Consider the following 13,672-nt stretch of genomic DNA (forward strand, 5'->3'; position numbering starts at 1 on the left):
CTTCTCTTTAATAACAGTGTTAAAGTGGTGGGGCACTTTTTAAGGTAAAATCTTTCACAGACCAGAAGAAGCACATTTTAGTAGGATGGAGAACTACTGTTTTTAAAGCCATACTGTAACTTTACCGATGGCAATGAAATCCTGTCGCCTTCCTCTCTAGAGAAAAGCTGGATTTAATATGAAATGCTGGATCTCTTCTATATATAATCACACACAGTCATGCCAGTCAGTGCAGGGCCACCATGATGCTGCACTGTAGACCAAAGCTCTTTGCTGCGAAAGTGTTTCATGAATAACTCACTCTGGATTAGAAGATGTCCGCTCTCCAGCTGCACGGTTCTACTGTTGCTGTCTGCCCTTGTGAGAATCTGTCTGCCGTCCTCTCTGCGCCAGGTCACCGATGGCTCCGGGGACCCTCGGACAGTGCAGGGGAGGGTGATGTTCTCCCCTACGCTAGCTGTCACATCAATTGGTGCCTCAGAGAACAATGGGCCCACTGTGGTGGAGGGAATAGTGATTTTTACTTTGTATACATTTTTTGGAGAAAAATAAGCTTTATGCAGGAAAGTGTGAACTCACCTCCAACCTCCAGAATGACTGTGCCAGCGGTGGTGCCGACAGAGCTGCTAGCCACACAGCTGTACTGACCCGCGTCGACCTCCTGCACCCCTCGAATGTGCAGGGTGCCACGGTGTACATCCTGCTCAACAAAAAGCGCGGAGCCCACCTCAAGCTCACCTGGAAAGACACAGTAAAACAAGCCGATTCGTCTCTGACTTGAAAATTTTATCAGGTGTTTAATGTGAACACTGTTTTTGACCTTAACTTACCTTTGAACCAGTGGACCAGGGGAGGGGGGACGCCTGTTGCCTGACACTCCAGAGTCGCATCGCCTCCGACAGATACAAGCACAACCTGCTGTGTTACTGTTATTCTAGGCACCTCTGGAGGAAAGAAAATAAAGATTAAGAAGCAGTTTCATGGTGCATTCTTGAAGCTTTTTCAATTTATAGAATTTTACCTGATTGGAAAATAATATCGAAGCAATTTAGTTTGAAGAAAATGTTTGGCCTGAATAAGTAAAGGCTGCTGTAACTGACCTGAGGTAAATATAAAAACTGAGCTCACATTTCCCACAATTTATTTGCCAACAGAGCAAGATACATGTTTTTGGAAAAAGTCAGACAGCCGAGCTGAAGAATGAAATGATCTGTCTCACAAATCTCTTGCTGCCTTAACAGATCAATGTTGTTAAAAATATGAATGTATGTATGTGAAGGTAAGTGTGTATAACACCAGCACGCCCTAGGACGAGGCTGCCATAGTCTATCAGGGTTGAGGTTTCTGTCAACTACTAACTGACAGGCCACGGCTGAAACTTCAGGCATTCAACTGTCAGTGCTCACAAAACAAAAAGAGAAATGTGCTACTGTGTGAGACAGAGCAGCATGTGGCCACATCGCTCATGCTCAACTGGTATATCACTCACAGATTTATTCAAAACAAATGCTGTTGAAGAATAGATGCAACACAGATAAAGAAAACATTTACTTATGTGAAGTCTGAAAAATAATGTTATCAGAAATTATTATTCAGAACAGAAACAAAAAATGATGAAAAATGGTAAAAAGATCAATTCCAGCAACAGCACGACCTCACATTGGCACCCTTAACATTGGAAGTGATATCTTGACTTGCCTGCAAAAGTAAGAGACACAGTCTGAGAGGCAGTCCCAGCCTCATTAGTTGCTAAACATGTGTAGTTCCCAGCATCCTCTGGGAGGGCCCCTCTGATGGTCAGGACTCCATGTTTGGTTAGGCTCAACCTGTATCACACAATCCACAGAAGACATGTTTATTGACTCTTCATGATTACATGTGCAGATGTAAAACTGCAATTCATCTCTAACCCTTCCTGCTATTCTTGGATATCATGAGAGATTTTTTTCTTTGAATATGTATTTTACACAGGCATATAAAGTTGCGGTTTGGAAAAATATTTCACATAAGAACCCAAAGTTAAGCTACACGATGTGGCAATCAGGCATGTCGTTTAAGTGGAAAGTAATGACTCTGTGTGCCGGAGGTGTTGAGTGGGCTGAGAGTTCCCTTACCTCGGCCGATTAGTAAGAAACATGTTTCCATGGCTCCAGAAGACCTGGGGAGGGGGGGAGCCGGACGCCGAGCAGACGAGGCGGATCTCGTCCCCTTGGGAGAAAGCCCGGCCCTGGGGGTGAACTTCCACAGAAGGAGCCTCTACGAATGGAGTCAAACAGAGTCAAAATGCTGACAGTGAGTCATGGCCTTCACCGCGGCATGAGGTCATTCACAACTTCCCGATGGCAGGTTTCACAACAGTAGACTCCTGATGGTGGGCTTCAATTCAATTACCAGCACTTAACCATGTCTGACATCATTGTTACACAAGTTTCACATTAACTCGCTATTTTCGAATCCATTACAAACATCTGTGCGAATGCCAACTCTTTTCAACATGCATCAATTCTGGCTGATGAGGAACATTTTCTGACGAGAAAGTGGCTCAATCTGACTGCGAGGAGGCTAAGCCTATAATGGAAAACAGATGACGGGGCCTCAGCAACCAAGAGGCCCCCAGTGTGTTAAGTGTTTAAGCAGATGAACTGCAGGGTATCGTTCCTGCCGTACCTGGGACATGAAGCCATGCCGTGATTTTGTTCTCTCCGTGAGCGTTGGTGGCCACACAGTGATACTCCCCAGCATCCTGAGTCCGCAGCCCGCTGATCTGCAGGGACGAGTCGGACAGCAGCCTAACCCTCCCTACGCGGGCTCGGATGGCACGACCCGCTCTGTACCAGGTCAAGTTGTGGCGCATAGATCCTTCCACCTGGCAGGACAGCACAGCCACGCCTCCCACAGAGGAAGTAACATTTACTGCCGACTTGAGGACGGGAGGAGGATCTGTTTTAGTGGAAACACAACCAAAACATCAAACAAACAGAGCAAAAATAGTTTACTCTTTCAAAAAGATGTTTATACTGGCATGCTTTGTATCATGTTGATGTTTAAGCCATAAGTCTAAGATAAAAAATGGCTGGAACTCATTTCAAAGCTTTGCTGTGACTGTGATGCATGCATAGGATTGCCAACCGTCCCGTATTAGCCGGGACGCCCCGTATTTGAGCCAAAAGGGGCGTGTTTGTCCCGGACTCCCGTGTAAAGGGAAACATTTAAATATGTTTCTGTTTGCGTGCAATGCAGTGTGTCTGGCTGCGTGCCTGTATGTTTGTGTGCTGTATACGAAGGGCACTAGGACCGCTCAGTTGACAGGGCAGGCACAATGCTCGCACGTGTGTGTGAGATTTTCTCCGGTGGGCCGCGGGCGCAGCATCATTGTTTGTGTGGCATGTCAGCCTGTTCAGTCGTGTGGGAAAATGAGCGCTGCCGGTGGAGGAGGTGATAATGAAAGAGGAGAAGAGAGAGAGGATGTGGTTCTGGGCCCTGGCCCTTCTAAAAAGAAAATACTTGTGTCTTACAACAAACAGTGGAAGAAAAACACTTTGGGTAAAGCCCGTGAATGGAGATCTGTCTCGGGTCTTCTGTCTGTGTGTGTGTGTGTGTGTGTGTGTGTGTGTGTGTGTGTGTGTGTGTGTGTGTGGTGTTGTGTGTGTGTGTGTGTGTGTGTGTGTGTGTGTGTGTGTGTGTGTGTGTGTGTGTGTGTGTGTGTGTGTGTGTGTGTGTGTGTGTGTGTGTGTGTGTGTGTGAGCTGATTGATGGGAAAATGGTTGGTTGAAGGATAACATTAAGTCTAATAATGATGTACCATGCATGTTCACATCATGTATACTTTGCATTACTTAATACCATTTTTCAAATATTTATTTTTTTAACATTTTGGACAAAATAGCCAATTGTACATCGAGGTGCCCAGATGTCCCTAGTGCCCACCTATCCAATTTGAACATGCTGATGTACAATGTGATGTAGTAACCTAATGCAGGTGTAAGACCATTGTGTTTGTATTGTGTTATAGGTATGCATAGTTTTCTATGCATTTTGAGGGTTTTGGGGGGTTTGACCCCTCGAACCCTAGGGGGCTGGCTCCCCAAAATAATTAAATAACATAACCCTAACCCTAAAACCGAAATAAAGTTTTAAAAAAAAGTAACTAAATCCGCCAGAAACCCGAAAATCTTGCATGTGTCCCGTTTCTCCATTTCTGGAAGTTGGCAACCCTATTTATGCAGGCAAGACGACTGAGGATGTGTGTGTAGTTGTTTGTGTGTGTGTCATACCTCGAACGGTCAACTGTGTTAAGGCCCGTCCCTGTCCTGCGCTGCTCTGCGCTATGCACTCATACAGGCCTTCATCCTCAGCAGATGCATGGCCGATCTCCCAAGATGCAATGGCAGAATTCCTGATACAAAGAGATGCTTGGTTTGATAAATGGAGAATGACAATAGCAGCATGAGCCCATTTTACACATTCATTTAGTCTATCTGGCACACACACACTGGGAATAGTTTTCACCACAAGTCAGCCTCTCTTCATGAATTTAACTCAAAGCAGAGGGTGAATGAGAATAGACGCTTTGTTAATTTTTCAAGATGACACAATCGAATATGTAATGTTCACAAAACTGATGAAAGATTTCCTGCAAATACAAATCAAACAGCCAATTAGCACTAATGCTCAACAGACATGCCCTCTGGTTAGAGTAGTGAGTGACCTAATTACACTTTTTTACAGCAGGTAATGGGCAAATTAAGCTTTAGCATCTGAATCAGGAAGGAAAGTCAAATGTTACAGAGCGCTGATCGAGACTCACTGAAATAACTTCTCGTCGCCCAGTGTGATCCCACTTCTGGTGAATCGCAGCCTGTAGGGAACGTCACTCTCCACCGAACATCCAATCACAACAGGCTGCATGTAGAAGCCCTTCACCACGTCAGGCATGCTCACTGCTGGGGGATCTACACAAGGGAGGAAACCAGGATTAAAGGTCACCAGAGAGATTGATGAGGTGTGAGAGACACTGGAGTGGCTTTGGTGAGATGTTTCTTCAGGGAGGGAGTTGTCTTGCCTGGAACAATGTTGGTGTAGGAGACACTGGACAGCCTCTGGAAGCGGTAGCCCTCTTCATCTTTGCCCGTCCCCTTGAGGAAGAAGCTCTGGGAGGGGGTGCGGAACTCCGGGAGGCGCCATAATCCTTGTTGACCGAGGTCGGAGGGCAGAGGCACGGGGATGGTGCGTAAGGAGCGGCCTGAGCCTGACACCAGCTCCACATGGTTGAGTTGACCTGGAGGCTTCAGGCCTGTACACTTCAGCAAAACATGGGCTGGAAGTCCTGGGAGACAAAGAAAGGTCGTCATGAAGTCTCCTGCAAGTGTTCTCAGTCAAATAAAACTCAAGCAGCTAGCAGAAACATATCCGACACCTTTTATTGGCCTCTCTCTGGTTTGGTTGAACTCTGAAACGGGTACACTGGAAAAGCCGGCCCTGAAGTCTAGATTGCTGACCCCTGTGACCCTCAGAGTATGGCGCCCACTGCAGCTCACCTTTTTAGGAAATACATGTTATTCAATTAGCCAAATGTCATAAAGAAATCAGAGTAAACATATTCATAGATTATTCAGAAGTACCTTCAGTTTCCACGCCCCAGGTCTGGGAAACTTCAGGTTGACTACCCGAGCGGAGTTAGGGATGTTCAGCAGCTCTTTCAGGCCCTGCGCTTCACCAACTACTCGACCTAGAACACAAAAACAGCAACTTTTCAAAGTCCTACCTGGTTTTGGGTGTAATGAGAATAAAGTTTATTAAGATGGCAGGAAAGAAAATGTGATCTACCATAGGGATCGCTGAGTTCGATCTGTGGTGCTGGTCCACTGAGTGACACGGTGACCTCGCGAAGACTGGGGTCAAAGGGCACTTCCCACTTGTTCTCCTGCGCACTGTCATGGTTGGACGACAGCAGGTGGACCTTCATGGAATGAACTGTCTCCTCTACCCACTTTAAAACCTGGCAGGAGGAAAAAACAGAGACAGCATGTCATGATGGAGGAAAGACATTGGTTGGTGGTTGAGCCTGGGATCCATCAGACTGTCATGAATCCCCTCTCAACATACAGACAGGATGAAGACAGGAAGGACACGATTGTAGACCCCCCCCCCCCTTCCACCAATCCCTTCCCTGCTCTTTGTCTTCGGACAATTTTTCATCCCAAAAGTATTCCTCATAGGGATTTTTTTCCTAAACAAAGGGAAAGTGAAACAGCTCAACTGTCAGACTGATAACATGCAGTTTTCTGCACTCTCAAGCATGTATTCCCAGAGGAGCGTCTGTCAGGCAGCAGCCCCCCTCCTGCAGCACAGCTCTCATGAATCACGAGGCTTGTTCTGCAAAATAGAAAGCAGTAGTGCCTTTGTTGTAGAAATACACTCAAACTATATATTCTACAGTATCAGCCTTACTAATGTGCAGGTTCATTATGGACATAAACATCTGGCTGTTTCTCATCTATCCGTTGAATCAGTTAAGCTAAAGGAGCAGGATGAGGTCAGACAGACACACATTAGGATTGCCGAAGGCTAACTCTTTAAATGAGTCATTATAGCACTCAGGGCAAAGATTGTCCAAAGTCTGAAACAGTGGTGGACAGTTTGATTATATTTAAGTGCAAAACAATCACATGATACAGACTATAATGGCCCTCATAGAGGCTTTCCAGAGAATTATCTGACATTATAGAATAGCAGTTTTGACAGCTGCTTGACCTTCTAGCTGTAATCATTATCATGGAATACAGTTTCCCTTTCCCGTAGCAGAAAAACCCCACAGATATCTCAGTCTTATTTCAGTGGCCACAATGGACCAAATGTCTTTCATCTTCCAAATACTTAGCAAGCAACTGCTGTCTAGTATTTGTGTTGACCTAATATGAAGAGGTATTATGGCTGAGCTGCATGTGTAATGCAACTGAAAACATTTCTTCAGCGGGCCCTTGGAGACGGACCCAACAGAAACACATTTTACTGTAGACGTTTATCAAAAAACAAGCAAAAGCTGAAACAAAGAAAGCCTTTGATAATTTAATCAGGCCTCCGCTTTGTCTATTGGGTCCACTGGGTGCTGACAGCAGCTGGTTCCTCTCGCTGTCTTACAACTAGAAACAGCTGTAATGTCTGCCACATGTGCAGCCATCACCAGCAGAGCAGGAAGCTGCAAAGAAGTGACCTACATCTGCCCCAGGATACTATTTCTTATGCAAGAGAGCAGAGAGGAGTGGGCATTACTCAGTCCTAAGATAAAGGCAATTGGAGTGCAGAGATGGGACCACTCTCTTTCCGGGGCCGTGGCAGGTCTGCAGGAGCACGCAGAGTTCTGCAGCCACTCCTTGTCTCAACCACTGGGAATGCAGAGGATCTTAAGTCCTGTGAAACCTCATCTGGCGTGTCTCAGTTGAGCGGGCTTACGGCGCTGTTACAGGAAGAACCCCCCTCTGCTATTCATAGAAGCATGACAGATGGGCCAGAGAAGAAGGGTGAGCTCAGGCTGGGGTGATGCGGTATTGCGCTCTCTAGTCCAGGTGCATTACCTGCTAATGAATTTGTTTTGCCATGCAGTGGTTAAGCACAGCAGCTTGACTCCAGATCTCCCAATGAGGAGGGGTCAGCTCAGTCCTTACCAAGGCTTAAACCTTACAGCTGCGGACATTTGCAGGAAGATGTCCCGCTACAAATCAAGGTTAGGTTAATAGAGCGAATCAGTCCCAGATGGACCCTTCGTTCTTTTCACAGTGGGAGATTCGATACACCTGCCAATGCTTTTTTGCCTGTCACAAGTGACCTGTGCTTCAGAGAGGCTGCTACACCATAAATGGTGCCTTTGTTCAGCGCACTCAGGAAGACAAGGATAAATGTTACCTGGGTTTCATTTTATGTCTGAGAACCACTGCAGGTCCCTTAACTAAACCCACTGCTTCCACGTAATGAGAAAACCATAAGAGCAATGTTATAAAATACTCCTCAAGGCACTTGCAAAACACCACATCTTCATTTCAAGCTTATTTAAAACCCCTGTTTCTGTGGGCAAGCAGGCATTATCTGAAAGCTAAAACATCACAGCCCTCATTTTCGATCAGCGCTTCAGGCTACTGAAGACTAAGCATGGCATCATTATCTTGAGGAGCACAGATCGTGGTCCAAGTTTGACAGCACATTAACAGGGTGTTCTTGTCCACGCTCTTGTTAGCGGATCATCACGATGATCAAAACATATAAAAAACAGCGTTGAGAGAGCGATAGCTAACAATGACTTGTTGTGTGAGGACTTGGAGCCAACTCCACTAGGCAGCTGTGTTGGAAGCAGGGAAGCCGTGACAGATCACATCCTGGGATTAGAAAGCAAAATAAGTAGTCTGTTTTCTCTCCACTCTTCCCCTGGAGATGACCATAAGATTTTGTATATTTTGATTTCAACCCACTTTATTAAACTGCCATTAAGAGGGAATATTTTGGTTAAAGTTGGAGTTCTTCTGAGGTTTTTAAGGATTAAAGGATTTGCATTCATTTGGTAATAGCATGCCACCCAACAGCTATAATCACACAGGTTTGACATACAGTTTTTCAAGAAAAATGTGCTCATAAGTATGCACATGTTTACATGTAACAGGACATGTTAAAAGCTACTTGGGCACGGAGCTATGTGGGGTTTAGGTGTGAGGGCTGGAGTGAATTTGACCTCCTATTCCCTTATGCTGCAGCACACAAATCACATGCAAACACTCCTTAAACAGCTGGCAGGATTATGGAGTGATAATGAACCAAGCTGCCCCACACACAGACATTGTGTGTTTAGCTACATGTAAGCACACCTTGACAGGAAACAGACCCACGCACACACAAACACACACATCTGAGTTCAGAGCTCCAGTGGGCCACCAGTGTGCAGAGCGGCTGGCTCCAGCTCAGCACTGCCCAGCTATCTCCTGTGTTGACACGCAGGATACCAGTGTCTCTTCCAGAGGAAACTCTGGCTTCTTTTACGTCTGCCGGGGAAGGGAGCCCTGCTGTCTTTGGCTTCTCAGACAGGGCTTCTGTTACATGCTGCCTCTGATATAAAAGAGTCACTCACTGTTATCATATGAACAGGAAGTCTAATATCGGCTTTGGAATCATTTGATTTCACTCAATAAATGCTTCTCTCTTGTTCCTGTGCCTCAAATACACATCTGAATATACAAATTCTACTTTATATTAGCAGAATTCTATAATAAATTATTTATTCTGTGTGAAAATATTTGAATAAGGGTTTAGTGAGAATACGTCTGTCATGCTCTCACCTCGTTGACCTGCTGCTTGTCCAGGTGGAAGATTTGTCCAGAGGAAGTGGCAGCAATCTCCTCGTACGCCCTGTAGCCAGGCTGAGAGCGGTCCCCACAGTCCCCGGTCAACACAAATACCACCTGGGAACAAGAGGGGTGGGGGGGGGGGGGCAGGAAGAGTTAAGGGGATTACTACTGTTCAGTGTTGGCTTTACGCACTCGCTTTTCAGTGGCCTCCAAAGTGACGCTAATGCTCATTGTCATGCCTCACGTAGAGGCTGGGACTGGAGGAACTTTGAAGAGACTCTCATCTGCTCAGCTGATAGTCAAGGCTTTGTATTGGGATGTAGATCTTTCACAGCAGGCAACTGTATTCCCTTTTGTTGTAGCGTGTGATGAATGCAGAGAAACTCAAAAGTCTGTGAGCAATGACTTCCCCCTACCAGCATCATCGTGGGAAAGAAAACCAAATGAAATCCTTGCTTACATGTTTTCTGTACAGCTTTATACACTGCAGCTGTATTAAAGGAAGAACCTCTGTCATACTGTGAGAAGAATGAATGTAAAATGGACTGATGCATGTACAGTATGTCTTGAACACCCTCACACCCCTGTCCACGTTGGGGCCGTACCTGTGACTGGCGGAGCTGCACCAGCTGCAGAACGTCTTTCTTCAGGCGGTAGTCTTTGGCTCTGGCGTCAGTGAACACGTAGATGAAGGATCCAGGCAGAGAAACCTCCAAGGCTTTCTTTATGGCTCCTATGCTCATCTCAGGACAATCTCCCCCGCCCTAAGTGACAGAATTACAAATCAAATACTCCCAGAGGAAATAAAAGCTAAATATCATATTCTAAACTGCATTCATACTGATTTTACTGTTAACAACTCTGGAATAGCTCAGCTTTCAGAATCATGTCCATTTTAAAGGGTACACAAATAATGGCAAATAATGAATTGAAACAGTAATTTAAACACAAAGTGCTTTTTGAAATAAGACAATATGCTTTCTAGATATTAAAACATATATTTAGATACAAAATAAACACACAGCTCAACAAAATACACTCAGTCTAACCTGATAGATATATATTGTCTATGAAATTGATCTTCCTTAGTCAGATAAATAACTTTATGATTCCAGTCTTACTACGTTTTACAATCATGACATTTCCCACAGTAGCTGCTGTTTGGTAGACATTACATTAGCTCACTTTCACTTGGATTAGTGTGGATGAATACATTAATCCCACTCCTATAGAATAATGATTTCATGTATGCTCCCACCTGGACAAACAGCTCTTGCAGATCCTGCTGGAACTTCTTTGGGTCTGTGGTTATGGAAACAGGGCCGATATCTGTGAGGACGGAAATGTATATCATAACAAAGACTTAGTGAACAAAATCCAAATGAAGTCAGCCTAATAAATCATGTTCTACACAATAGTGTATGCCTAAATATATTTATCTCAAGCAAATAAGGACTTAACTTTTGTGAATTACTCTTCAAACAAAAACAGCTTTATCAGAACAAAGGATTTAGTTGTTCCTTCTCCATCTTTGAGCAGAAAATAAGCCATCTTTAAAAGTCCAAATAAGCCACACGTATCAGGACCAGAGGGATCTTTTGTGCAAGACATGAATATTCAATCACAAACACCACACGGCACAGGAGTGGGTAGATTGATGCACTGACAAAATTGCAATGTTCGGGCTTTGCTTAACACAAATCACTACAATCTGGCCAAATGTCGGATGACGATAATTTTCTGCAGCTGGAGTCAGCATTTTCTACTGTTCTTCAAGCAGCAGCAGCAGCAGCAGCAGCAGCAGCAGAAGCAGCAGCAGCAGCAGCAGCAGCAGACTCCAGTGTGATGGATAAGAACCTGTCAGGGCCTGGCGCTTTCTTGGATGCCTTGTGGGGCCAATTGCAGGAACAGTAAACATTAACCAATACACAGAGAACACATTGTTTTTGTTACAGAACACGGCTGGCTATAAACACAGGCCTTTCATTATAGTTGCTTCAGAGAAGACCCTTATCAGGTAGGGTGGAGCTTCACAATTTATGTGTGTATGCTTGTTATTCTGACTGTCAAATAAAATGTTCAAGCCTCTCTGGGAGACTAATGATACTGAGTTTGCAGACATGTGTCAAGCGGATTACATTTCCTACTCATTCACAATCCATTTTGCAACAGCAAAGTCTTTCAAGTCCTTGTCTCCTTCTCATGAGTGACTGTAAAACACTGACAGCACTGTCATGCCTCTTTGTCAGCCACCGCTGCAATCTTGGAAGTTTACAAGGTCCCCAAGGGCAGGGCACATTAAACACAGACAAAATGTGTGGTGTTAGTGTTGAAAACCATCCCCCCCCGACTGGCTCAACTTGGGGCTACGAGGGTTTTTCGGAGGCTTGGATGGAGGTGGGTTGGGTGGGGGTGAGTGGGGTAATTACACACAAGCAGACAGCATATGCTTCTCATCAGTGCTCAAACACCCTCCCCCATTAGAGCACTCTTATTTTCAAGCTGCAGCTTTCCCATAGGAGGGCAGATGCTGGGGTGAAGAGACGTACCTGTCCCACACACTCCTCACTCTCACACACACATTTTCCTGATGTATTTTATCAGTTTGAGTTTAATGTGCTGCTCTTTGTTCCAATTGTTCTACTGAGACAGATCAGGGCTACAACATGTGCAACAGGTTTTGAGCTGTGTAGCATAGGGGTGGGCGATACCACAAAATCTGGATTCGATCCGATACCAAGTATTTCAGGGCCAGTATCGCCGATACCGATATCGATACCGATACTTTTTTTTAATGAAAAGCGTCTTATGTACTTTCATATAGGGGAGAGCTGCATGACATGATTTTTGAGCTGAAATCATCATAAATAGACTAAATCTGAATTCATTTTCATGAATAAAGACAGGACAGTTTTTATAGACAAATACACGTTTTACTTTTGCAAATTTAAAGTGCAAACATGAAAAATAACAATACAAAGTGGCCAAAGTAGCGAACTGTCTTCTTGCACACATCACAGTTCGCTAAGTTTTAATGGCCAGTTGTGAAATTGCTCCACACAACGCTGCTCTTTCTCTCAGCCATCATGCGCGTGTGTGTGTTGCACTCGCGAGTCGCTGGCTGCTGCTGTCCTGCCCTGCTGGCTGCTGTCAGTCAGCTTGATAATCGGCGTTCAGGCAGGGAGCCTCGAGGAGAAGAGGACAGCAGTGGAGAGAGAAGAAAAGAGCATATACTTGTGTTCGTCTGCACATAGTTTTTTGAAGAAATTGACGAGTAGAGGAGACGAGAAAAAAAGTATAACAGTATCGATCCTATTGGCTCTAGTATCGATATTTTGAAACGTAACGTAATATCGGAGGTATCGATATTTTGGGATCGATCCGCCCACCCCTAGTGTAGCAGTTTGCTGTGATCTTTTCAAGTTAACCCAAACACATGACAGCTACAGATATATGTCATAATCAGTGGCAATGTAAACTACATGTTTAGTTTCACATTGCAAGTAGGCTACATGCTGCTGTGTTGCAGAACAATCTGATAATTGTGGCTGATTTGTTAGAAGCTGTAGTAATTCATAATTATAATACACAAACATTCAAATTCAAGATTACACATTCATAATAAAATAGCTTTTGTGTAACTTTTGTTTGTTTGGTCAAAGAGTACCTGGGTCATGGAAGGGGACCAGCACAAAGTTTTTGATGGGTCTGGTCCTCCTGTTCAGGCTCCTTTCCAGGATCCGCGAGGCGCCTTCTATCACCTGTTTCAGATCGTCGTACATGGAGCCGGTAACATCGAACACAAAGGCCAGGGTCGAGGCGCTGTCACCGGAACCATCATCCTCCTCAGCCCGGGGGACTGCCAGGAGCCTGTGCGCGCCGACACACAGCGCCAAGACTAGGCACTTTAATAAGACACCGGTCATGTTTATTTAGATTGACTGCATCTGTCTGCTGGAATGAGGCGAATCACATAAAAATGTTAAAAGTTGAAGAAAGTTTTTTAAAGTTCAGATTTCAAAGCAATGCAAAGTCTGGGAGCACTTCCAATCGGTTGAAAAATATATCTGGAACAATACGACTCAGCTGAAAGACATCAAAATCCAGAGTAAAATACTTCCACAGGAGTACATCGGTGCGTAAAGTTTGGAGGAGCGTGCGGACTGGCTCTGTGTTGGAGAGACCCTGGAGAGCTGGTGCTCTGACGCTTCAAACGGGGGCGGAGATGGGTATTAAAAGGTTCCTGAGACCCAACCTGATTTGTGTGTGTGTGTGCCTCGACCCCACTGTGACTTCCAGGCTTTAACCCTATCCGACACCACACCCCCTCCTTCTATTCAATT

The 13,672-nt window shown here is 44.9% G+C and overlaps 1 protein-coding gene across 1 annotated transcript in view; it reads right to left on the minus strand.

The window, feature by feature from the left end:
- Positions 1-13,588, minus strand: part of hmcn2 (hemicentin 2) — a 49,582-nt gene extending 35,994 nt beyond the window's left edge. The window contains 16 exon segments of the mRNA XM_034212511.1: positions 302-496; positions 580-738; positions 831-944; positions 1,699-1,826; positions 2,115-2,256; positions 2,668-2,940; positions 4,275-4,396; positions 4,808-4,952; positions 5,063-5,326; positions 5,417-5,537; positions 5,622-5,728; positions 5,827-5,998; positions 9,321-9,443; positions 9,935-10,093; positions 10,588-10,658; positions 12,997-13,588. Coding sequence (XP_034068402.1) covers positions 302-496; positions 580-738; positions 831-944; positions 1,699-1,826; positions 2,115-2,256; positions 2,668-2,940; positions 4,275-4,396; positions 4,808-4,952; positions 5,063-5,326; positions 5,417-5,537; positions 5,622-5,728; positions 5,827-5,998; positions 9,321-9,443; positions 9,935-10,093; positions 10,588-10,658; positions 12,997-13,255 — 2,554 coding nt within the window. The 5' untranslated portion in view covers positions 13,256-13,588.
- Positions 13,589-13,672: the final 84 nt, after the last annotated feature.

Source organism: Gymnodraco acuticeps, unplaced genomic scaffold (assembly GCF_902827175.1).
Source record: "Gymnodraco acuticeps unplaced genomic scaffold, fGymAcu1.1, whole genome shotgun sequence".
In the NCBI taxonomy this organism is placed as follows: domain Eukaryota; kingdom Metazoa; phylum Chordata; class Actinopteri; order Perciformes; family Bathydraconidae; genus Gymnodraco; species Gymnodraco acuticeps.